The 25,380-nt window shown below is 43.0% G+C and overlaps 1 protein-coding gene across 4 annotated transcripts; it reads left to right on the forward strand.

Moving 5' to 3' along the window:
- Positions 1–953: 953 nt before the first annotated feature.
- On the forward strand, positions 954–24,414 carry nup93 (nucleoporin 93). 4 transcript variants are annotated; one of them, XM_010883972.3, is made up of 21 exons: positions 954–1,027; positions 1,879–2,065; positions 3,312–3,429; positions 16,503–16,565; positions 17,374–17,502; positions 18,394–18,468; positions 19,178–19,270; positions 19,378–19,517; positions 19,607–19,739; positions 19,874–20,031; positions 20,172–20,337; positions 20,731–20,824; positions 21,371–21,562; positions 21,661–21,787; positions 22,140–22,257; positions 22,504–22,620; positions 22,714–22,832; positions 23,084–23,201; positions 23,311–23,394; positions 23,811–23,939; positions 24,148–24,414. In XM_010883972.3, the coding sequence occupies exons 2-21, from the start codon at positions 1,887–1,889 to the stop codon at positions 24,256–24,258; spliced, it is 2,463 nt and encodes an 820-aa protein (XP_010882274.1). In that variant the 5' UTR covers positions 954–1,027; positions 1,879–1,886; the 3' UTR covers positions 24,259–24,414. The 4 variants fall into 4 exon arrangements, with proteins under 4 accessions (XP_010882274.1, XP_034143965.1, XP_010882275.1 ...); XM_034288074.1 differs by lacking the exon at positions 954–1,027 and adding an exon at positions 1,034–1,146; XM_010883973.3 differs by lacking the exon at positions 954–1,027 and adding an exon at positions 1,197–1,263.
- Positions 24,415–25,380: the final 966 nt, after the last annotated feature.

Here is a 25,380-nt window from a genome sequence, read left to right on the forward strand (position 1 = left end):
GACAGTAGCTAAATGTATTGTTAACTAACTGTAAGTCGCTCTGGATAGGAATATTAGCTAAATGACTAAAATGTTACATATGTCTCATGGCCATAGCCTGATAATAGAGTAGGACAGAGGCTTCTGTTGGCTAAAAGTCCACTTCAGCATGACCTCATTGAATATATTCAAATGGACGGAACGTCCAGGTACATTGTGATTTATTTGCTTATCCCTGTTGATGACTTGGAATCATGATCACGTATGGGATTGACGACACAGTTGGAGTCAGGTTGTAATTATTAGCCTCTGAATTTGGAAGCTGCGCCCCCAGTTGACAAAAATATCTGAGGCTCTTAACGGCACTACTTACGTATCGCGAAATAAACATGGATGTGTTCGATTTCATACTCTATGAGACAAATCCACCGTGTCTTTTTATTATTTTCTTTAAAAGATAGCAGTGCAGAATTTAGTGTGATCACTGCAGTTAAGCTGTTAATGTGGACACATTATTTGGAAGATGAATATGTATGTTTTAGTTTAGGCTACTTTTAACGTTCTGGAACGTAAAGATGAACAAAAATGACAATAAACAACCAATCAGAGGTGGGATTGTGTTATGGCCAGCAGTGACCCCTGTCGTTTACCTCTCCGCACCCACTTATTCAGAGTAAGCGTCCATCCAAGTCTGTTCGTTTGGATCGAGCGTCCTGGAATGTAGCAAAGGTTCAGTCGAGGTGAACACACCGCTGTAAAAACAATGTACTACGGACCTACAAGGTATAATTGAAATGCTCCTGATAATCTTCCCGCTGTAAAAAATCCCGCGAATAACTCTGGGTATTCCCATCCAAAGTAGTACTTATGTTAAGTAAAATTATGTTATATTCAGCCACAACGGTGCGAGTTCAATTGTGCCCATTACACTCCAGCACAGCTGGTGGCGTAAGAGAGCTGTCCGGAGCTATCCCACAAGTTAAAAACCGCTAAGTCGTATGGGAAAACAAGACATCATCCAATCAGCGTAGACCGCAGAAGTGCCGGGGTAAAATGTTTTTCCTCTAACTGGAAAGCATGTGAGATAATCGCAAAACAGTGAAATCAACTCGTGTAACGATATTTTTTTTGAACAAGGGACATTTTATTTCGACATCTAGGCTTCTTGTAAGTTGCCTAAATAACTATGACTGGTGCTAGTTCAAGTAGCTAGCTAGTTAGCCTGTTAGCTACTACTATCAACATGTATCATCACATCAGTACGGAACGCGGCCTGACCTAGCTGTACGGCAGTAGCTTAGTTATATTAAACTAGCTTGTTAACGTTCTTTGTACCACACACAAACATCGAATTGTTTTTAAAAGTTATGGCATAACATTTTTAATACGTGTTAGTATTGTTCTAATCAGTCATCAATATCGGTCATAATAAGTAAAAGTTTCACCGCACTTGATAATAGCAGCTAATCATCGTGCGGAGGGTCATGCACGCAATGGGATGGGTTAGCAAGCCGGCATTGGGGAACAGTCACAACAACAAGGGTTTAAAAACTGTAACCGTTCTTAGAAAGTAATGTTTTTTACAACGGCATATTGGACAACAGAAGACAAGGCAAATGGACCAATTCGAATTTTAGTGCTGTAATATGGCGCATGATAGAATAATCAAAACGGATTTCAAGAACCCGTCCACTGATTAGTCCTTGGACAATATCATTAACTCTTGAAATCAATGTTATCTACTATCCATGATTCCAAAATCAGACATCAGACAAAGTGTGATGTCACTGATTTTGACAGTACTCCCGGCCATGGTACAGACGTAAAGACTGTATGTAATTTAGATTAGGTCTCATATCACAGGTTTTCAGTCCAGCCATTCTGACTCTTGACTTCCAGTGGTTGTCATGGAAGCGGAAGGCTTTGGAGAACTGCTACAGCAGGCCGAGCAGCTTGCAGCGGAGACTGAGGCCGTGTCAGAGCTTCCCCATGTTGAGAGAAACCTTCAGGAGATCCAGCAAGCTGGAGAGAGGCTGCGCTCCCGTACCCTAACCCGAACATCACAAGATGCAGCTGACGTAAAAGCGTGAGTTCTGACTTGTCTGTCAGTCACTGAAATTTACTTATTGATGATACTCATGGCCAGTAAATCAGCAGACACTATTTCATGAATGATGCTGAAAGGTAGGAAGAGTGTGATGTTAATTGTACACAGTTCGTTGGTATGACTGGCTATTATGTTTGACAATAGATTTATCTAGTTATTAATTCAAATGACTGTTACTTCCTCAGAGGATAGTGTTGACCTACAATAGAATACATGAACAAGTAGGCTACAGTTTATTGGAATAGAAGCATAGAAATATGATATGCAATCACAGGTAAGAATAATAAACATATACAAATACATAGACTAATACTCCTTCCACAGCTAAGGAGGTTTATAATGGTCATTAGTGTGTGTTCTGTTTTTTGGCTTTTTGTCCCCTCTTCTTCCACAAAATAGTTTTTTTGTGAATGTCACTTTAGATTTCCAGGCATTCTACAATGACCTTTTCACTGATTATTACACTACAAACGATGGGTTCCCTAAAAAAAACACTATCATATTCAAAACTAAGATGGATGCTATAAAGCTTTTATAAATGTGTGCATTACACTTCCTAATTTTCTGTAGAAAAAACAAGTGTAGATTGTGGGTTCTGTTTCCACCAGGGGAAAAGAATGCAAAAGTAGAAAAATGTAGCCTCTTGCTACTGTACACCAATAGTAGAAGTCCACACCCCAGTGAACCTGTCACTTTCCACCAAGAGCCACCCTTCTGAGTTGTCAATCTGAATTCTTAATCAACACGTGATTAAACAGCCCTGTAGGGACTGGTTAATGATGTAAACTACCCTGCACAAAAAGAGGAAAAAAGAGAGTATACTTTTTGTTTCTGCGTGAATATATTTTCTATATGTAATTGTTCTATGTGTGTATGGCAGTGTATGGCACAGAGTGTGTTGCCATGATGCCCTTGCCTTTAGTGAGGACCACAATCAAAACAAGTCTTTGGACTTATATTTGTGTTTATATCCTTGATAGTTTGAGGTGTGTATCTGTTCTGTATTTGTCTGACAATATTCTTGCATTTTAAATTGTCAAATCAAAGTCACAAATTTTATAGGTGTTTCATTTGATATTTTCATAACTTTTTGTACTCTGGGGTATTGCGTTTATGGGAGTAAACGTTATGGGAGATCTGTATTGCAGTGAACGTCATGCACTTTTTGCCCTCTAAACTACAGGATAGTCTAAGTGCCACCTGCTATTTCATGTGTTCCCTGTAGATCCATCCTTCTGGGTTCCAGAGGTCTGGACATCTTCCACATCTCCCAGCGCCTGGAGAGCCTGAGTGCTGCCACCACCTTTGAACCCCTTGAGCCAGTGAAGGACACTGACATCCAGGTATCAACGCGGCCTCTATTTACTAGGGTGGGGTCTGTTTGAGATTGTAGGATGGTTTTTATCCGTACATTTCCAGTTTAGGGATGGGGACTGAGCACATACTTTAGCATTCAAATACCTCTGTGTAATCTTTTTGGTAAAGTGAAAATATAAGCCTATATTAACTCTGAAAATGCTTTTTAAAGTGTTTTGTGATTATGGGACATTTTTATTGTATTTTGGTTTATGAAACATGGGACCAAAATTACATGTTGCGTTTTTATTTATTACTGTGTGATTTTATTTATTGGCAAAAGTCAGGACCTATTGACACAAATGTTTACTTTGTGAGTTAATCCCATAAAAATGCATTTTTACTCTTCGGCCGTTTGTCCGACCATTCGTCTTTCAGGTTGAAATATCAAACAAAGGCCAAAAACCTGGTGAAGAATTAAAAGTTTCAGTGAGCTTTTTGAATTCTTCTACATTTTACTTCCTCAATATGCATTTTTATGGGATTAACACTTTTTTAAACCTTTTAAAATGATGGACAGTGATATTAATGACAAAGGCAAAACATTTTCTGTAGTGCAAGTCATGGCTCATGTATTCTGCAAATAATAATGTACTTATAACGAGTAGAAATGTACTAAATAATACAGACACCTTTATGGCTATTTAGCTGTTATTTACTAGGGTTAGTGTACTGATTAATCCCACCATAAATCTAAGTTTAGATATTTCTAATGTATACTTCACCGTTAGTTCAATACAAAGTGGAGTTAAAATTAAAGATGAGTCTCCCATTTAAAGTTTTATGAATTTACTTGCACCTTGTGTTAATGTCATGTAAAGATATTTGATATGAGTCTGGGCTTAATCTGGACCAAGTGTACTCTTTAAGCTCAGCAGTGTTCCAAATAAGTCCATCTCTTGATTTAGTGTTAATAATGTCAATTTTATTTACAATTTAATTGATTTAGTAATTATTCAGTTAAAATAATGTATTAGCTAATATTCCTAATACTTGTATTATTGAAACCACTATTTTAGATAAAAATATTTTTTAAATTGTGGGTACTTAATGTAGCTGATCATTTACATTTCTGCGTATTACATATTGTCATTAATGCATGTTCATTTTTTTTAATAACTTAACAAATTGAACAATGGTTATATGGAAATATGTGATTTGTCACTTGTTTTATGTGGAACTTCATGTGTTTTCTCTTCAGGTGATCATGCATCACAGTCATGCTCTAGTTCAGTGAATTTGCATATTTTGCAGCAAACTGTATTTTTCAGTTATTCTGTCTGTGTTTCTATGCCTTAGATGACTTTGATTATACACACATTTTCGCTGATGTAGCATATGCCACCTTTTGCCTTTTTATTTTCTAACAAATCCCTTGACTAAACTATTCAAAAAAATATACATTATAAACTACAACACTAAATTATTGCAGCTTTTTAGTAATTGTAGTTAAAATAATTATCAGTTAGCTATAATTGGACAACTGGTCAACTGAAGCAATGACAAATGATGGAGTAAAATGACAGCCCTTTAATTGCATTTTAATTGTTTCCTTTTTTCTATAAAATAATGCATATTCAATCTACTATTTTACCTCTATTGGTAGAGGCAGTCATCATCATAAAAACTTGCTTTTTCTCTTTTTGATTTAATTCCAAAGATGTTAGTGGGCTTAATATGTACTTACACTAGTGGCAAACTCTCTCCGACAGTAAACCCCTTCTGATGTTACCATCAGTTCTGAAAATACCTAATGTGCAGGGGGTACTTGTTTTGTTGACCATTGGGAAAATGTATTTACTAGTATAACTATAAAATAATTTTTATTTTCGACAATATTTAAATATTCATTAATATAAATAATGGATGTGAACCTAATCACAGTTTACTTTTTGGTTGTAATTTAAGGCTATAGATGGCAGGAAATGGGTAATAAGAGGTGTTCAAAAAAAAAAAAAAACACAAAAACAGTTACATAATAATTAGATCAGAGCAAAATAAAAAAAGGTTTTGTTTGCCATGCATAAATAATGTTAGTATTTATTGTACATAATCGTACACTTTTAACCACCCTGTGAATTCACTGTACTTTTTTAAATCTGTAACTTAATATGGTGCATACTTTTCTGTGTGATCCTGGGAAGAGCACAGAACTATCATTGTGTGACACATTTACATTTATTTAATGTTTTTTTTTGTTACTATTTGTGCATGAAGGCATTTCCCCCACCATTTCTAAAATAATACCGCCCCAGAAAAATTTAAGGAACCACTGCACCTTTTTCTTTCCTTTCCAAAAAAGTTGAAAAGGAAGGTTTTGAGTGAGGAACAGAAGCATTCAATTTGCAGTGGTCTCTTAATTTTATCCCTTATTTTCCTCACTCAAAACCTTCCTTTTCAAATTATTTCTGGAGCTGTAGGTTTTAAAAACAAAATAAAATATCCCAGCCATGTAGAAAAAAACAAATGACACCTGAAATGGCGTTTCTTAATTTAGCATGACTTCACGTTATGGAAACATGGTTATTGTCAAGTCCTTTTTTTAGTGTTTTTAAATAGAGCCGTGGAAAGCTGGTAGGTAATGGAAATGCAGGTTCTTGAGATGATAATGAGGCTTTTAGTCAAACTGGCATTTTTATATTGAGTTCTGTTAATGTCACAGCTGAGGTTTACTGGGTAGGATTTGTTAAGCTAGGAAGCAAAAGGATAATGGATTATTTTGTAGGATCATTGCAGTCTCAATTTGGTGTGAGGATTAGAAATGTTTTGTGTAGCTGAAATAATTCTGAAACTTGATGAATAGTGTCAATCCCTAGTCTTGGAACAAGTGTACAAAAATGTTTGGTTTGCTTGGTCATAGTTATATATATTAGTTCACTTTGTTGTCATTATACTGCAGGCAGGTTAGGCAAAAAATTGTAATTGCAAGCTAAAATTTGCCACTACATTTAATGTAGTAAGCTGAAAAGGCTGTTTAGGGGTTCTAAATACATAATTTCTGTTATTCCTGTTGTAGATGCTAGAGGGAGGAAATTATTAATTTCTCTTTAAATTTCTCCACGCATTTTCACTTGTGGTGAGGAAGGCCTTGTTGGTCAGGATTTCCCTTAAATGGGTTGGGCACCTACAAGCTGAACCGTCCTGACTTTCAACGTCATTGGGAGTTGCTGCTAAGAGACAATTAGATATCATAAAATTGGGTATAAAAGGGTGGAGAGAATTTGAGTAATTGCTCAGCCTCCAACTATGAAATGTAGATGAACTGGAGACTAGAAAAATGTAGTGATTACCTTTTATTGTCTGTGTAACTGAAGTAGGTAAAATATGATTTGTCAATTTTTTTACTCAGAACATTTTCCTTAGGAATGAGAATGTTATTCAACATTTGGGATCCAGTTATTTTCTTACTATCACAGGAACCTTGGGTCCAAGCCCTCATATTGAGATGTATAACATTTTACATGGACATATTTGCTGACATTTTTGTAATAAGGGTTTTACAAGTTTCATGTTATTGATTCATTGAAAGTCAAGGATAAGCTCTTAATTGTAAACTCGTCATGTCCTTTCTCCATGTCCCTTTCTTTAGATTTTGTCCTCCAATTGGTTCTGAGAATAAGAGGAGAGAATGCGAGAAGTATGCTTTTCGATATCTTCATGAAATGTGAAATGCCTGCAATTTGTTAATGGTAGCACTTACATTTGCCAATTGAGTTACATCATCTTGTTTCTGCAAATCTGTAGCCATTCAGTGGGAACTGTCTGATATGAGGGATACAGAGAAATAACCTTCAGTTAGGCTATGGTATGTTGAAATCCTATAGGAAAACAGGATTTGGTAGACCATTATTTTGTTCTGGTGGTCACAATGTAAAATCACATATGGAGCTAATTACGCCTGAAGGCCTGCAGTCCTCTAGCCATAGCCCATACCCTAAAATTTGCATACAATAGTGTCTTTTACTCTAAAATGACATATGCTATTTATTTCAACAGTTATGATATTGTTGCAGTGACGAATTGCATTTATAAGCCTATTCTGGAAGACATTGTCCATACCATAGACTACTATGATTCTAATTAGATCTACAACAGTACTAGTATATATGTCTGAAGGGCAGGCTGGGGTGCTGTGTGGTGAGGGTAGGCAGCAAATAAGGAGTGAATGAGTGGGGTGTTGAATTGCTTTATTGATCTCCTGATATTTTGATGACCCCAGTGCTCCGTCTCCCATCCTCCTGATCATCCCTGACATGCGGTGGGTTAGCCGGATGGAGCCCTGGGTTTTACTGGAAGTGCACTTAGCCCCTTGGCAGGATTTAACAAAGCCTTTTAGCTGGCCTCAGACACAGTGGACTACAGCCCCAGTATCCACTTTGCATTTCTTTACTCTTAGCCATTTTGTTAGATCATTGAAATAATTATTAGAATTTTTTGAAGCCTCTACTTTTGCCTTTTCTTGAGTTGAGTCACGGTAAATCTGGTAGGTCTATTACCAAACTGCAGGACAGTGAAGTTCACTTTTCCCAAGTGGCGCTTGTTAGAATACAAATTATGTTTTGATTGCCGGGTCATCTTCCATACATTGCCACCCTGTACATGTCTGCCAGGTAGGCGAGAAGTGACAGCTCTATGTGCTGTGTGTAGTTGTACTGAATGGTCTGCTTTGTAATAGCCTACTGGTAATTTATTCATATCCTAGTCTTTTCAGTAACCTACTGATAGTAATTTATTCATATCCTAGTCTTTTCAGTAACCTACTGATAGTAATTTATTCATATCCTAGTCTTTTCAATAACCTACTGATAATTTATTTGTAACTTAGTCTTTTCACTTGCCTAATGATATTAATTTATTTATATCCTAGTCTTTTCAGTATTGCCTACTGATATTCATTTATTCATATCCTAGTCTTTTCACTAGCTTAATGATATTCATTTATTCATATCCTAGTCTATTCAGTATAGCCTACTGATATTAATTTATTCATATCCTAGTCTTTTCTCTAGCCTGACGATATTCATTTATTCACATTTATTTCACTAGTCTAGGTGCTGTTAGTATTCTGTTTAGTATTCTAGGTCTGATGAGGCTTGCCATAGAGAGGATGCATTTACAAATAGATTGTTCCAAGGAGGTACTATAGTCATTTTCACGGGGTGCAGCATAATGTGTGGGGGGTGTCTTGTTTCGGTTGCCTTGTTATCGATGTCCCTGTTTAAAAAATTGGGGTACATCCGCCATCGGGAACCCACACCGGTGAAAATGTAGCAGAAACAATTCAAACATCACAAAATTGCTCGTCATCTTTGCTATATTTTATATATTTACAGCTCTGGAAAAAATTAAGAGACCACTGCAAAATTATCAGTTTCTCTGGTTTTACTATTCATAGGTATTTGTTTGAGTAAAATTAAGTTTTGTTTTATTTTATAAACTACTGACAACATTACTCCCAAATTCCAAGTAAAAATATTGTCATTTAGAGTATTTATTTGTAGAAAATAACTAACTGGTCGAAATAACAATTTTTATTTTTCAGACCTCAAATAATGCGTTCAGGAATCAATATTTGGTGGAATAACCCAGATGTTTTTGTCACATTGCTGTTGGGTGACTTTATGCCACTTCTGGCACAAAAATTCAAGTAGCATGGCTACTTTGTTTGATGGCTTATTAACATCCATCTTGCTCTTGATCAAATTCCAGAGTTTTTCAATGGGGTTCAGGTCTAAAGATTGGGCTGGCCATGAGAGGTCTTGATGTGGTGGACCTCCATTGATTGACCTGGCTGTATGGCATGGTGCTTTTGGGAAAAACAATTTTCAGAGTTGGGGACCATTGTCAGAGCCGAAGGAAGCAGGTGTTCTTCCAGGATATCCTTATACTTGGCTTAATTCATGCATCCTTCACAAAGACAAATCTGCCCGATTCCAGCCTTGCTGAAGCATCCCCAGGTCATCACCGATCCTCCACCAAATTTCACAGTGGATGTGAGACACTGTGGCTTGTAATCGTCTCCAGGTCTCTGTCTAACCATTAGACGACCAGGTGTTGGGCAAAGCTTAAAAAAGATGACCTTACTCCATTCCTCTACGGTCCAATCCTTATGGTCTTTTGCAAACATCAGCCTGGCTCTTAGTTTCACATTAAGGGCTTTTTTCTAGCTTTGCATGACTTCAGCCCTGCCCCTAGGAGCCTGTTTCAAACCGTTTTGTTTTGTCTTTTGTTATCGAAATATACAGTGGATATAAATAGTCTACACAATCAATCTTGGTTTCATCAGACCATAACACATTTTCCCACATGCATTTGGGGGACTTGTTTTTGCAAACTTCAGCCAGGCTTGGATGTTTTTCTTTGTAAGAAAAGGCTTCTGTCTTGCCACCATACCCCATAGCCCATTCATATGAAGAATACGGGAGATTGTTGTCATGTGTAGCACACAGACAGTACTTGCCAGAAATTCCTGAAGTTCCTTTAATGTTGCTGTAGGTCTCTTGGAAGCCTCCCCGACCAGTTTTCTTGGAGGGACGTCCAGTTCTTGGTAATGTCTCTGTTGTGCCATATTTTTCTCCACTTGATGATGACGGCCTTTACTGTGTTCCATGGTATATCTAATGCTTTGGAAATTCTTGTGCACCCTTCTCCTGACTGATATCCTTCAACAATGAGATCCCTCTGATGCTTTGGAAACTCTATGCGGACCATGGCGTTTGCTCTGAGAGGCAATTAAGAAAATGTCAGGAAAACCCTACTAGAACAGCTGAACTTTATTTGTGATTAATCAGAGTCACTTTAAATTATGGCAGGTGTGTAATGACTTCTATTTAACATGAGTTTTAATTTGATTGGTTAATTCTGAACACAGCTGCATCCCCAGTTATAAGAGGGTGTGCACTTATGCAACCAAGGTTTTTATTACTTTTTAAAAAATTTATTTTAATGAATTGTTCACATTATTGGTCACAAAAATTTGAAAAAGTTCTGATGATTTATGATTGTCTCGTTCTTTTACATCACTAAAACCTGGCATTTTCACAGGGGTGTGTCAACTTTTTATATCCATTGTGTATCGAAAGATAACTTTCGTGCGATTGAATTTGCGTTTGTTCAAATTTGTATTATCATCAGAAGCTACATTTGTTATTTATGCCACGGTACACTGGTACAAAAATGCCATAACATCTGTATTGACGTTGGCCGAATGTGTTGAATATCAGCTATCAGTAACATCTTATCGATACATCTCTTCTCACTTGTTCTCAAATTACTTTCTACCTTTTTAATATGCTAGTTTTTAATGATGAATTATTCCTCTGCTCCTTCATTGTAGAGCTAAGTGTGTATTTGCTTATCGTAGGAGGAGTGGTATCGTGGTGTCCTGGCTAAATCCCTCTCATTCCTGTTTGGCATAAATAATTCGCTACCACCTCATGGGTGATAGAGTGGCGAGCTTTCTGGCACAGACTGGGTTGTCTCCCAGTCAGTTTGTTCCATGTACACTCTTAACATATTCTTAACATATTCATTATCAGATGGTGAAGCAGGTTAATGAAAAGCTCTTTTTATGTAACTTTTTCAGTTAATCTGTAGCATGTTAGAGACGACAGCAATGCCTTGGGTCTGGTGCACAGATCATTTGTCCTGCTCTTTACCTTATTGTTTGAATGGTGACATTGAATATGAGGAAAGGCACGATTCACAGTGCATGATGTGATGGTACTGAGATCACTGTTCGAGTAAAAAAAAAAATGTTTGCAAACATACTGGGTAGCGCCCATTGATTTAAGAGGTGTTGCTTTATTACTGCTGCGTCTTGTGCCAAACCCGGTCTGCGGTCGGAAGCACATGGGGCCAAATCCTGAGGGTAGACTAATGTTTCCCTGGGTTTATCTGTATTAGGCATGGTTCCCCACTGTAATAAAAGAGTGTAGGTATGTTGTTATGTTAATGTAGTACTCAGATGTGTTCAACCAATATCTGTATATGACCATTTGTTGTAGTTGCTTGATAAGGGTGTATCAGGAGTGTTTCCATGTAAGGTATTTCCTTAAATTGTTCCATTACCCCCTCGGCCAGGTAGGGGCCCAGCTGGTACCTTTTCATGGTCACCTTTGAAGATGGACAGTCTGGGACCTCTCTGCAACCTCCACCGCTAGGGTGCTCATTGTTACAGGGGCTACATTTAGCTATGATTTTCATTGTTCTGGGTCGCTAACAGTAGTCTTGGTAGTATTACTTGAAATATTGTACGATAGTTACCGTGACAATAAGGACTGCAGTCGGTTTTGACATTCTATCGTTCAGAACCGCTGGCTGCCTGAGCGATTCACTGGAGATGTCCTACTCCCAGGACAATGCAAGACAATTCTCACTGCTCATTGAGCTTCCCAGCCAGTTGACAGCTAGTTGCTCAGTCAAGGCTTGGACCTAGACTGTGGTAGGTAGCTTGACGCTACGATGGACTGCCTCAGACCGCTGTGCCACATGGGAGGACGTAGCTCACTTTTTTTGTCTGCAGAAAAGAGTAGTAGAGTGACAAAAAGCATTGCCTGCATTACCCTCCCCCACTGGTAAATGTCCAGACCCTTCTCTGGCTCAGCTCAGATACCTACATACTCCATAGACAGACCTATCACGAGGCCCAGCTCATGAGCTCCATTAGACACTGATTTTAATTTAGAATGGAAAATGTTTATACCACAAATGTTGCACTATGGACTCCATTTTTCTAGATGTTAGTCATTCTATCTTGAGAGGGGAAAGAGGTACATCCTTGGTAATAATGATGTGTTATTCTTCCCAGTGGTTGCTGTACTGTGTAGTACTGTATGTTTAAGTGCTCAGAGGGTTAGCTTAAGACAAAGGAAAAGCTGATGCTGATGAGGCGTAGCCGCTCCTATTTTTATGTGGGCGGCACACAGAGATGAATTGGGGTGTGAATGATGTCTGTGGTCTATAGGGCTGCTAATGCATGTGATTTTCCGCATTTACCTTTATGGTTTGTGAATGGCCTACCGTGCATTTCTACCAACTGTTTGTGTGTGGCTCACAGTGGAGAGGATAGAGACAAAGAAAATTGGTGCAAAATTAGTTGAGAGACAAAAAACAAAACATGGATGGAAAGACGGGACAAGAAGACAGGACATGAAATTAAACCTGCGCCGAAGATGAACACGGGCGAGAAAAGCGATGGAAAGACCGACTGTTCACATTGGAACAGTAAAATGGCGGTGTCTTTCTCTCCTGCTCTCAGTTTTTCTATTCCATCTTTTTGCGTTCCCGCTCCCCCACCCTCTCCTTCAGCAGCTACAGTGATGGCATGCATTCTCTGGACACCGTCTGATAAGCACAGCTGCTGCCACAGCACACTTTGGTGAAATAGCTTCACATGTGCAGCCTGTGTCTGGTTGCTGCAGACGTGTGTACAGTGGGTACCCCCCCCCCCCCCCCCCCCACCCACCGGGAAGCCACTGCACCCTTCTCATTAACTAAACATGATTCTTAAGAGGATTATTAGCCCAATTTCTGGACAGGATGTCGGAAACCATCAGCAGAGGGGGAAAAAATCCATTACCATAATTGCATTGCGCTAGGGGAGGGAGAAGGGAAGCATGCATAGATGTATGAAAAAGAAGAACTGAGTGGGACTTAGAGAGGAGGACAGCAGGAAGGCTGGAAAGAAGCAGGCGGCGGGGGAGGATCTACGGATGGAGAGAGGAAGACCCATGAGCTTGAGAAAATACTCCTCCTTGATTCTCTCCCCCCCACCCCCCGGTCACGGGACTGACTTGGTACAGTCCTCCAACAATAAAACAGCCTACAGTAACCCTTCATGTGGCACATTTCTGAGTTCACGCCACTGGCCCACATTGGGCGAGGAAGGTGCGACGCCGGCCCGTCCAAGGAGGGTCCCGAAAACGCCCCAGAATGGCGCCGGCTCGCCGCTTCAGCTGTAGACAGGGCAGTGTGTTGAGCGTCGGGCATGGGTTTGTCTGCGCCTGGCTACCTGCTCCTCTCTCCTCTCCCTGCCTGGCAGGCTGAGACACAGCGTGAGTGAGTATCGCCTCCACACAGACCTACTTCTCTCTCTGTCTGCCTGCCTGTCTGTCTGTCACCTTCTCTTTCCTCTTTCACACGCCTTGTCCACTGTGTTTCTGCGATTGTGGACATGATGGTGATGGTGGTCAGTTATGTGAACGCTTATTCTTCTCCACACAGGAAGTGGTGGCACCAGGGTGGGGTTTCACCTCCCCTGCTCTGCTCATTGTCTCAGAGTAAATGAAGATGACATGCAGGTTTTCAGCTGCTGACCCCTTCACACTCACTGGTTGGTGTATCTGTGGAACAGCTGAACATCGTTTTGTTACATGTGGGACTAAGGGAATCCGTTGAAACGTAGAATTTAGTGTTTTTTCAGATTGTGGAGATTGGAATAATCGTATGCTTTCTGTGTGTGTTGTTTTAACCTGTCTGTAATATAAAGGGAAGACAGTACAATAACTTATTTGTGAATTCAAAATGGATTTATTTTTTAACCCATAGATGTATTTAGACGGCTTGCTTGGCTGAGCCCCAGGAAGAACAGTGAGCATGTATGTATCAGAGCCATGATGTAGAGCTTATTAACATGTACTTTAACATGAAGATGCTAAACATATTTGCAGTACTTTTATTTCTAAATTTATACTTCGGCAGAACTAGTATGCAGTATACGCAGTACCAATTATGGTTGAAAATTCAATTATGTTGGATTACTCAGAAGGTTCTAGAGATTTAGACCACCAGGCTATATGGGTCACTATTGGAGCCCACTTTGCATGTATTCATTTTCCAGGATAAATACCAGTACTGTAAGTATTACTCAGACTTTATATCTGAGATGTGTGTCTACGGTGTATTCGGAAATGCATTAATAGCTGAAAATGTGAATTCCCCTCCCTTTTGACCCATCACTCTCAAGGTACCATAGAATGAAACACAGCCATGATACTCTCTTCAGTTCTTCCTCACAATGCCAGATGACTGGGAAATATCTAGGCTACATAAAGACCTATCGTCTGTGTGTCCTGCCGTGTGGAGACATGACCTGAGCTCTCCTGGTGTATAAATAGCTCCATTGTCAGCTCCTAGGGTACAAACTGGGTAGAACCTGTTTCATTTGGAGAGCAGTCTCCTGAGGGGGTGCCTCTCTCTCTTCGTTCTCTCTCTCTTTCTCTCTCTCTGCCACAGACGACGGCAGGATGGAAGGACCAAGCACAATGACCGAGCAAGAAATGTAATTGTCAAGATAGAGCATGAATTCCTCCTTAGATATATCTATAGGATATAGCTCAAACTGCCTGTGACACCCAAAAGCCTGCGTTAGATTTCTCTGCGGTTCAGTTACACTTGTCATTTGATGTGTGGCTGTATGTAATAAGTCATTGGTCGTTTCTAGCTGTCTGTCAAGAGGGGCACGGCTATCACTCTGACGTCTGGTCTGGTGGTGTGATGGAGTGGACATACGGGCGAGGGCAAGCTTTTGAGCCTTTGGCGAGGGGGGAGGGGCTATTGGACTGAAGCAGCCATGAGGGGGGAGGGGCCGCTGCTCTGTCCGTTCTGGAGATGACAGGCACGGAGACGGTCTTCAGGGAAAGGCCCATTGTTTCTGGAAAGGGATAGGCTACTATAGAACATACTGACTCCTGGATATGCTCTGATCCTTTCCTTAGTTTCCTTATTTGGCTATCGTTTTGGATTGTTCACGATATCTCCCAATCTTTTTGAGGCAGCGTAATGTAGTAGGAGCTCCTCTCTATAAAGCATGTGATCGTAAGATGGAAAATACAGAGTCTGGAGACAGCAGTTTTTAGGGGAAATAAAGGTCCTGACATTGTGAGAGGGTGTGGCCGACAGTCTGCTTGAGGACGTAGAGCCCGTGTCTAGTATCACAGGGAACTGGGCGTAGTGAGTCATAGCTGTTGTGGTGACTGTCAGTGTCTGTCAGATGGTGGGCCTGGGGCAGCTCTGGTTCTGATTCATGGGCTTGGCTTTGGTTGCTCACGATCCATGATGAATCGATGGGCTGTTCAGCGCCACCATTTTGCACAAAGTAGGCTACATCTTATTGTACGACCAGAGCCCACCCCACCCTGCTTTAGATGCATTGACCTCCTAACCACCGCTCTCTTTTACATCTTCGCTGTATGGGTGGGTGGGTTAGGTGTATCCCCCTTGCCTATCTCCCCCCTCTCATTTGGCTGTCTGGTGCCAGCATGCAGCTCCACACGGAGGGCCGTTCTGTTCCGGGTACAAAATGTTTCCCCTCAGCCACTGAAAGTAGCGGAGGTTGATATGACTGCATTCTGGGGTGGGTACATTTGCTTGCTAGTAGTTTTGTGAAGGTTTGCTCATCGCTTGTTGGGCGTTTCACTCTGAGAGACCAGGTGTGTCAATTTCAGGTCTCTGGCTTTTTTAATTGGTACTGAAAGGTAAGCTTGTAAATCACACCCCGTGAAGAAGTAACACCACAGGCACTTTGTGCACATTCATCTCAAGATTCAGCGCTCCATCTCTCATTAGCCAGATGAATGTAGATGCTGATGAATCTCAGCCCACTTTGGAATTTGTTCCCTCAGGTGACCAGTTAAAATGGGTTGATGTGAGGACAAAGGGCCAGGTGAGGTGCATCTAATCGACTGGTGCTCATGCTCAGTCAGGCTTGGTTGTAACAACTTTCATGTAGCTTGATGGACTGCGGGTTTGTTCTGCTCCGGTATGGGGGATGGGTTGAAACTATCAAACGAGCATCGAAATTGCTCAATGCTTCAGATATGCCTAACGGGAGTTATTTTAGTGGTATCGAAACCAGGAGGAGGCTTCTACTGCTAGTAAGAACAGGAAGTAGCTGCGCCCTTGATTGCTGGCCTCCCAGTGTTGAGACGCTGATGATGATGATGATGATGATGATTGTTCCTTCTCCTTGGTTAGCCCCTGCAGCCGTCATGTTGTGTGTCTGGTCGAGTGGAAAGTAGGTTAGAATCGCTCTAACGCGGAGCCATTTCTCCCATTTCAGGGCTTTCTGAAGAATGAGAGAGACAATGCGCTGCTATCTGCAATCGAGGAGTCGCGTCGCAGGGTAAGTGGTCCTCTCTGACAGGCTGTCGCGGCCACACCCTCACTGCACGCGTACATTCTCTTCAAATACTGTCATTTGGCTCATCTTGTCTTTTACATGCCTGGTACATACATATGCTCCTTTTGTACAGCCCCAGGTTTTACATGCCTGGTACATACATATGCTCCTCTTGTACAGCCCCGGGTTTCCCTCCACTGCACATTGACAAATGTAATTTGTGGTCTTGAATAAGCTACAGTAGCAATCAGTCTCACACTTTTGAATGAGTAGAATAAAGCCACAACCTGGGTTGCCCGTTATGCCTTGCTCACTTTGTACCAATATAAATATATAAACCCTTAGCCTATTATCGTTCTAAAATGGTTAACTCTGCATGAGTTCAGAGCAGGTTTAATTAGGAACACTTCCAATTATCATCCGTTGTCCCGGCGGGATTGACAGACAAGAAATAGACACGGTCTCTGGATTCTAATCGGGTTCCTGGCTATATCTGAACCAGCCATGAATGCAGACCCACTTAGCGTCGCATCCCATCTCCCCACATGCGGGCATCACAGGGCGTGACCCAGTTTGAGCTCCCCCAGTCCCAAGCCTCATGTTTACAGTGTGAGCGTCCAGGACACCTTGTTGAGTTACCGGTGAATGGTGGGGTTTATTGCTGATCTTTCCCATAACCAGAGAGTTTGCAGACATCTATTCCAAATAATGTACTTTGTAACCCATTTATAAAACCCGGTCTGCTTCTCTCTTTTCAAGTTATATTTTGTTCTCCCTCTGTGCTCATGCGTGTCCCCATTTTCCCGGTCAGACATTCCTCCTGGCAGAGGAGTACCACCGTGAGTCCATGCTGGTTCAGTGGGAGCAGGTGAAGCAGAGAGTGCTGCACACCCTCCTGGGGGCAGGGGAAGATGCCCTGGACTTCAGTCAAGACGTAGAGGTCAGTGTCTCTCCATCAGATGGCAACACTGTGCGATCCTATCAACCTCTATGACCTCCACTACATCCAGTCCCACCTGCAGATGTGTGTTTCATAGGACGTGAAAAAGTGTGGATCTTAGACCGATCCACACTTGTACAAAGACCGGTAGTATCCAACACGGATGTTGCAGAACTCCATAATCCCCTCCCCTCTGAAAGAATCTCCATAAAAAATGGATACGTTTGCAAAAAAAGAAATGGCATGCACTCCTGCTTTTAATAATGGATATAGAAGCAGCAGACTTGGTTGTCACAACGTTACCAGCCTGTATCAAGGCAGCTTGTAATGCAGCTTTAATGTAACCTTTATGGCCCAACCTATTTAGCACAATAAATAAACTTTACTGGTTCATTCTCCTTTTTTTCTTAGAGTTTCTGCTCAGATTTCGAGGGAGGATTTAGTCCTTCTCTGCGGTTATTGAATAATTAACAAACAGTTAAATGTTCCATGTCTGACCTGCTGTTCACTTCCAATGCCAGAACCTCCTACTGGGTTCTGTTGCTGCTCTGTCTTCTGTTGTCTTTTATAATGTCTTATACACTATGCATACAGCCTTCTACATTTAGGATACATTGTATGGGTGTGTCCTGTTTGTTTTGAAGAGTGCCGCCTCCCTCCGTGCAAATGCTTATGCGTCGTGGACACACACGTTCACGCATGAGCCGTGTTTTCACGGAGGCCCGTCGCGCTACACTGGTCATCAAAATGACGAGCGGCCACGCGTGAAGAGCGAACACGGCCGCATAGCTGTGCGTTCTAGGTGACGCTTGAGTTCTTCCCAGTCCTGTGCGTTTCACATTCACCCCAGTAACGCTCTGCATTTCCGCTCTTCTGTGTTTGTTGCCGCAGCCGAGCTTTGTGAGTGACGCGGGCGTTCCTGGGCGGAGTGCTCTTGACAGCGTGGAGGTGGCCTACGGACGACAGGTCAGTCATTTTGCTCGGACGCTGATTGCACTGCAGCTCCGCTAACACGGCCCGGTGGGGAAGTCCGGTCCGGCAATTAGATTCCTTTCAAATCATTTAAAAGATGTGAATCACCAAAGCTGTCTCCTCCGGGGATTTGGACTCATTTCCCAATGTGAGTATGTTAGGGTTTAATAGGTGGTAATGCACCTAGTCAGGCTGGGGTTCAGTGGCCTGGAACCTGATGAGTCGAATGGGAGCCCAGCCTCGGTCCGGATGAAGCTGTACTGTAGTCCACTTCGCTTCTAAATGGGGTCATGCTAGGCAAGGCAGCAATAGATCAAAGCAATTGATTAGCTGGCGGGGCCGGTGCATGCTGGGTAAATTATCAGCCTCACTGGCCAGGCTTAGGACCGCCTGTCTCTTGTCCTCTCCGGTCGGTGCTTCCCGGGTCACAGTGAAACGTGTCGGTCGGTAAAAGGGAGCAGAATGTGTAGGCACATCGCCTGCGGTGTCATCTTCCTGGTCTTTGTGATCTTCTTTGATGACCTGCTGAACGTTTTTATCCTTTTTGTTCTGTTTTTCATCGTCCATCACTTCGCCATGCGATCATAGCCCTACCCTGAGGGCCTCTGTGCTGGATGGGATGTGGATCAGAGCTATTTACTCAGAACCTCTCTCTCCTCTGACCTCGTTGTAAGTTTGTTTTGTCCGCTTTAATTTGCCTCAGATCTATGTTTTTAATGAGAAGATAGTGAACGGCCATGTCCAGCCCAACCTGGGAGACCTCTGTTCCTCTGTGGCAGACAGCCTGGATGACAAGGTAAGCTCTTTCATTTGTCTTCCCTGGTTAGTGTCATTGAGAGAACATCTCTTTGCCACAAGAGGGCCGGTGAGCGTCTGTGTATGACAGGGTGTTGGTCTCCTCAGAACGTGTCAGACATGTGGCGGATGGTGAAGCAGATGACAGACGTGCTTTTGGTCCCGGCTAAAGACACGCTGAAAAGCCGCACGGCCATGGACATGCAGATGGCGTTCGTCACGCAGGCCCTGCAGTTTCTGGAGAACAGGTCAGAGGAGAGAACCATCCAAACGAATCAGGCTCCACTCCTGTGGCTAGCCCTCCACTCATTGTTTCTCATTGTTTCTGTGACACAAGCTACAAGAACTACACCATGGTGACCGTGTTTGGTAACCTGCCCCAGGCCCAGCTGGGTGGAGTCCCTGGCACCTATCAGCTGGTGCGCAGCTTCCTCAACATCAAACTCCCTGGGCCTCTTCCAGGCATGCAGGTACCGTACTGCCCCCCCACCCCCCCATGCTGGAGAACATTCTGTTCCAGACGACATCAGCGCCGGGCACGGCTCTTCACATTTGGTCCGTATGGATGAATTGAGGTGTGTGTGTGTGTGTGTGTGTTTACCAGGACGGGGAGGTGGAGGGTCAACCAGTCTGGGCTCTGATCTATTACTGCCTGCGCTGTGGGGACCTGGGGGCAGCCATGCAGGTGGTGAACCGGGCCCAACACCAGCTGGGGGACTTTAAGAGCTGGTTCCAGGAATACATGAACAGCCCTGACAGACGGTAGGACCCTCAGCCACAACCACTTAGTCCCGCTGTGCTGACCTGGTCTGGGGAGATTAGCTCTCCAGGTCCTGGCTTCCTAGTTGGAGGCTTTGTAACACTGCGGGTCAGGACTGAAACCCCACGTGTCCCGCCCACAGTCTGGCCCCGGCCACGGAGAACAAGCTGCGTCTCCACTACCGCCGAGTGCTCAGGAACAGCGCCGACCCCTACAAGCGGGCTGTCTACTGCCTCATCGGGAAGTGTGACATCGCCGACAACCACGGGGAGGTGGCCGACAAGACCGAGGACTACCTGTGGCTCAAGGTGATTGCTGCCCGTCAGGGTATTCCTGTTAGTAGTATATGGGCCAACTGAAACTGCAATCCATCGTTGGGTTTCCTTTAAACAGGCGTTATAAACTTCTGTGGACGTGATGGGGGCTTTTGAGCATGTTGATCAAATAATAATGCAAAGTATTAAAATGACCTGGGATCAACTTCATGATTTGGCTTGATGTTACTGAAGGGTAATTTGGCCATAAATGGAAACATGCTCAAACAGTTCCTCCGTGGATTTTTAGATAGAGATGGTCTAAGTTTGTTCCATGGATTACAGTCTCCCTTGGTCCATAGATTCCTTTATCATCCAGTCGGGGAGAATCAGATGTAGATGAACGCTGACTTGAATATGGCCCTGTCCCTCCCACCCTGCCCACAGCTTAACCAGGTGTGTTTCGATGATGACGGCAGCACTGCTCCTCAGGACAGACTGACGCTGGCCCAGCTACAGAAACAGCTGCTAGAGGACTATGGTGAGTTCACAGCACTGCTCCATAAAGGACAGCCAGACTAGTGAAGAACTGAAACAGACCTGCGTATGGTCATTCTGTTCTAAGAGGGAACACTTGCTAGGACTGGAGGAATCCATTATTCAAGTATTTATTGTATAATAGCATCACTTGGACCCTGTAGGATCTGCTGTGCTCAGATTAAGAAGCACTTCACTAATTATCCTTCAGTTTTGTCAGATAGAGGCTGGTAAACCTCTTCCACCTGGAGGATGACTCATGGGTTGTTATCTCACATTTTAACACAGAACGGTAAAAGGTGACGGTGACTCATAGATAAGCCTTGTGCCTTTCAACAGGGCTGATGTATTTACTTATTTTTTGCTCTGTTATACATGAAACTCACTGAGAGGCATAAGGCTATTTGATGTGGATCAGTAAGTAGGAAACCTAGAGCACAATAGTTTTTAAATGTTTACGCCTGCACTTACTGACTGGATCATAATTGAATTAGCGTGTTGTGAATGTGATCCTAATGGTTTTCACTTCATTCTCCTCTCCAATGTAAAGGAGAGTCCCACTTCTCCGCCAGCCAGCAGCCGTTCCTTTACTTCCAGGTGTTGTTTCTCACGGCCCAGTTTGAGGCCGCCGTGGCCTTCCTGTTCCGGGTGGAGCGTTTACGCAGCCACGCCGTCCACGTGGCTCTGGTTCTCTACGAGCTGAGGCTGCTGCTCAAGTCGTCTGGACAGAGCGCGCAACTGTGTAAGTCTCCGTCTGGACACGTGTCCGACCTCCTCTGCTTCGGCTGAATTTGGGTGTTTTCTAAGCGGACACTCAGCGAAAGCTTTCGTCCTTCTCAGTGAGTCAGGAGGCTGGGGACCCCCCCATGGTGCGGAGGCTGAACTTCATCCGTCTCCTCATGCTCTACACTCGCAAGTTTGAGTCCACAGACCCGCGCGAGGCCCTCCAGTACTTCTACTTCCTACGGTACGCGCCGCATCCTGCTAGCGGACGTTCCTCTCAGGTTGGGAGTGGGAGAGCACTCTCCTCTCCACCGCTCCCCTGAGGCTGACCTGGAGCCATGGTGGTGAAATAGTCTGTTATGGGGTTTTCTGGGTGATTGCTGAGATGAGGCCTCATGAATAACCTAGTGGGCCTTGAACACAGTTCAACATGAATAATACAGGGGCTTTTCAGTCACATTTGCTTTTTCTATTGGGGATCAGAAAGTGTTTGATTAGAAGGTTCAGACTGCTAGCGTTTTTTTTCCCGAAGCTGTCCTAGTGATTGTTTCATTGTCTGCCTGTGGTTGTTAATCCTTTCTGATATTTGACCACAGGAATGAAAAAAACAGCCAAGGAGAGAACATGTTTATGTGCTGTGTCAGTGAGCTGGTGATTGAGAGCCGAGAGTTTGATATGCTTCTGGGAAGACTGGAAAAAGACGGCAGCCGAAAGGTACTGGTCAACCCTTTGGTTCTCACTCTTTAATCCATGTTCGGGAAAATATCTCTTCTTTGAAATCCATAGACTGTTTTCTGTTTCATTCAGCTGCGTTCCTTACTATTTAGCTCGCAGTTTATAATGACCCCTATTGTGAAATCCTTCATGGTGTGACTGATTTGAACATTGCGCATTTGGCACCCTGGAACATTTGTATTCAGGCTGTTCAAAGAGATGATTGTGCCTCGTTCTTCCCCCCAGCCTGGAGTGATTGATAAATTTGCCGGAGACACTCGAGCCATTATAACAAAAGTCGCACTGGAGGCAGAGAACAAGGGCCTGTTTGAGGAAGCAGTCAAATTGTATGAGCTTGCCAAGGTGAGCCGGGCTGCAGAAAAGGTTGGGTCAAGCCTGTTGATGGAGTGGTTGGAGAGGAAGCGTCACTCAAAAACCTCTATTTTTGACCTGTAGAATCCAGACAAAGTCCTGGAGCTGATGAACAGGCTGCTGAGTCCCGTCGTTGCCCAAGTTGGTGTTCCCCAGTCCAATAAGGAGAGGCTGAAGAACACCGCGGTTGCTGTAGCTGAGCGGTAACCTCCTTGCCTACTCTGACTGACGTTGTGTATTATCATCATTCTGCATTGTGACATTTACCTTATCTTTATTCTGCATTAGCACCTGTACATCGTCTGTATTGTGCATTATCGCCTGTTCTTCTATATTCTTCATTATTACCTTATTACATTATTGGGCTTACTGAAAGCAATTTTGGGGACCTGGTCAAAAGGGGAGGGTTTAACCCGATTCTTACTTCAGCATGTGGTCCTGTTCACTGTCTCAGGTACCGGACCCAGGGTGTTGCTGGAGAAAAGACTGTGGACAGCACCTTCTACCTGCTGCTGGACCTCATGACCTTCTTTGATGAGTACCATGCTGGGAACATCGACCGGGCCTACGATGTGAGTCCTCCATCCACAGGCGCCTGAGGGCTTTCCAAGCTGTTCGTTCAGATGGCACTGAGCAGAGTTATGATTACCTCCTTTAACTATCTCTGACTTTGTCTGTCAGGTGATGGAGCGGCTGAAACTCGTCCCTCTGAGTCAGGACAGTGTGGAGGAAAGAGTCGCTGCATTCCGCAATTTCAGTGATGAGGTGAAGATTCGACAGTTTACACTCAATAGCAAACACTGTGCTTGGCATTCAATAGCAAACACTGTGCTTGGCATTCAATAGCAAACACTGTGCTTGGCATTCAATAGCAAACACTGTGCTTGGCATTCAATAGCAAACACTGTGCTTGGCATTCAATAGCAAACACTGTGCTTGGCATTCAATAGCAAACACTGTGCTTGGCATTCAATAGCAAACACTGTGCTTGGCATTCAATAGCAAACACTGTGCTTGGCATTCAATAGCAAACACTGTGCTTGGCATTCAGTAGCAAACACTGTGCTTGGCATTCAATAGCAAACACTGTGCTTGGCATTCAATAGCAAACACTGTGCTTTGCCTTCAATAGCAAACACTGCGCTTTCAAAGTGTCTTACTTGCGTTTTTCTTCCTTCCAGGTCAGACATAATTTGTCTGAGGTGCTTCTAGCCACCATGAACATCCTCTTCACGCAGTACAAGCGTCTGAAGGGGGCCTCAGCAGGAACCCCAGGTCGACCACAGAGATCCATGGAGGACAGAGACTCGGTAAATGGATGGTTTCTCAGGGGCATGCAGGCTACGGGATGAAAACCATCAATAAGTCCTATCCATGAGCAACCTTCAGTAGGGACATGACCGACCTACGCTGTACTGTTATACCGTTGGATCCTTGACCCAGTGCTGCTTGGCTACTCGTCCGCTCTTATCCATTTCATTCTACGGTGTTAACACGTCTTTTGGTTTGTGTTTACAGCAGCTGCGCAGCCAAGCCCGGGCACTGATCACGTTTGCTGGGATTATCCCGTACCGCATGGCAGGCGACACCAATGCCCGACTGGTGCAGATGGAGGTCCTGATGAACTGACACCCAGGCCCCAACCATACTCACCATCCTAAAAAATGGGATTTTTTTCCTTTTGATGTTGTTGCATTTGTCCATATTTTTCCCCTTTCTTTGTCCTAATTTGTTGCTGCATATTTGTATTTTTTTTAAGTTTAAAATAAAAGTCTGTTAAATGTATTTTATTTTGCATTCATTTCATTTGAAACCCCTACTATTGTTTACATTCATTGCTTTTTCATCATTATGCATCAGTTGGAAAAATATATTTAAAGAAGAAAGTACGCTATATGTTAATTAGAATTTGTTCATTTTCATTTAATGGAGGGTTTTGTTGATTAACCATGTTGCACTAGCCAAAACCTAATACTGTGGTAGGAGAGGGAAGTTTCTTTACATTGGGTTCTACAATGAAATCCACATACTTTTGATCAAACTAATCAATGAAATGATTTGGGCGATGACAAAACAACATCCACTGTTTTCTAGTGGAACAGCGTTGTTAACCGTGCTTGTGACTACCTTTGAGGAATGATAACAATATTCTTCTTTGTCTAGAAAGGTCAGTATGGGTATTTTCATAATGTCTCACCTAGGACTATAATGATATCAGCATCTGAATGAGTGCTCTTCTAAATGAGAAGTGAGTTGACAGTGCTTTGTGATGGGCCCTATCATGTGTGACGTGGCTGTGTTATTGGCAGATGGGAAGAGGGGAAAGAAATGCCCTGAGAGAACGCAGATGGGAGACTTTGCTTCACTTGGCTGAGCTAGATTTTCCAGAAGCCTTTCCTCTCAAACTGATCTCATTGTCACCACAGGGGACTTATACTTCATTATGGAGAGAATCAAACTTGACTGCATGCTCTTTTACTACACTTTTTTTCTTCACTCACAGACCTTATCGTAGTTCTAGAGGCCGTGCTCTTGCTTTGTATTACACCCTGCTCTACGGAAGCCCGGTCTGGAACTGTGGAGAAGGCCTGGGCCTGGAGCTCCCTCTACCACGGTGGAGCTGGAGCTCCCTCTGCCATGGTGGACCAACTCAGGTGTGTGTGCTGCAGCTGGTGTTGTGAATCAGGCCGATGCCACACACCCACTATAACCCGGCTATTTCACAACACCAGGGTGGCACTGCACCACTGC

Source organism: Esox lucius, chromosome 19, assembly GCF_011004845.1.
Source record: "Esox lucius isolate fEsoLuc1 chromosome 19, fEsoLuc1.pri, whole genome shotgun sequence".
Classification (NCBI taxonomy): domain Eukaryota; kingdom Metazoa; phylum Chordata; class Actinopteri; order Esociformes; family Esocidae; genus Esox; species Esox lucius.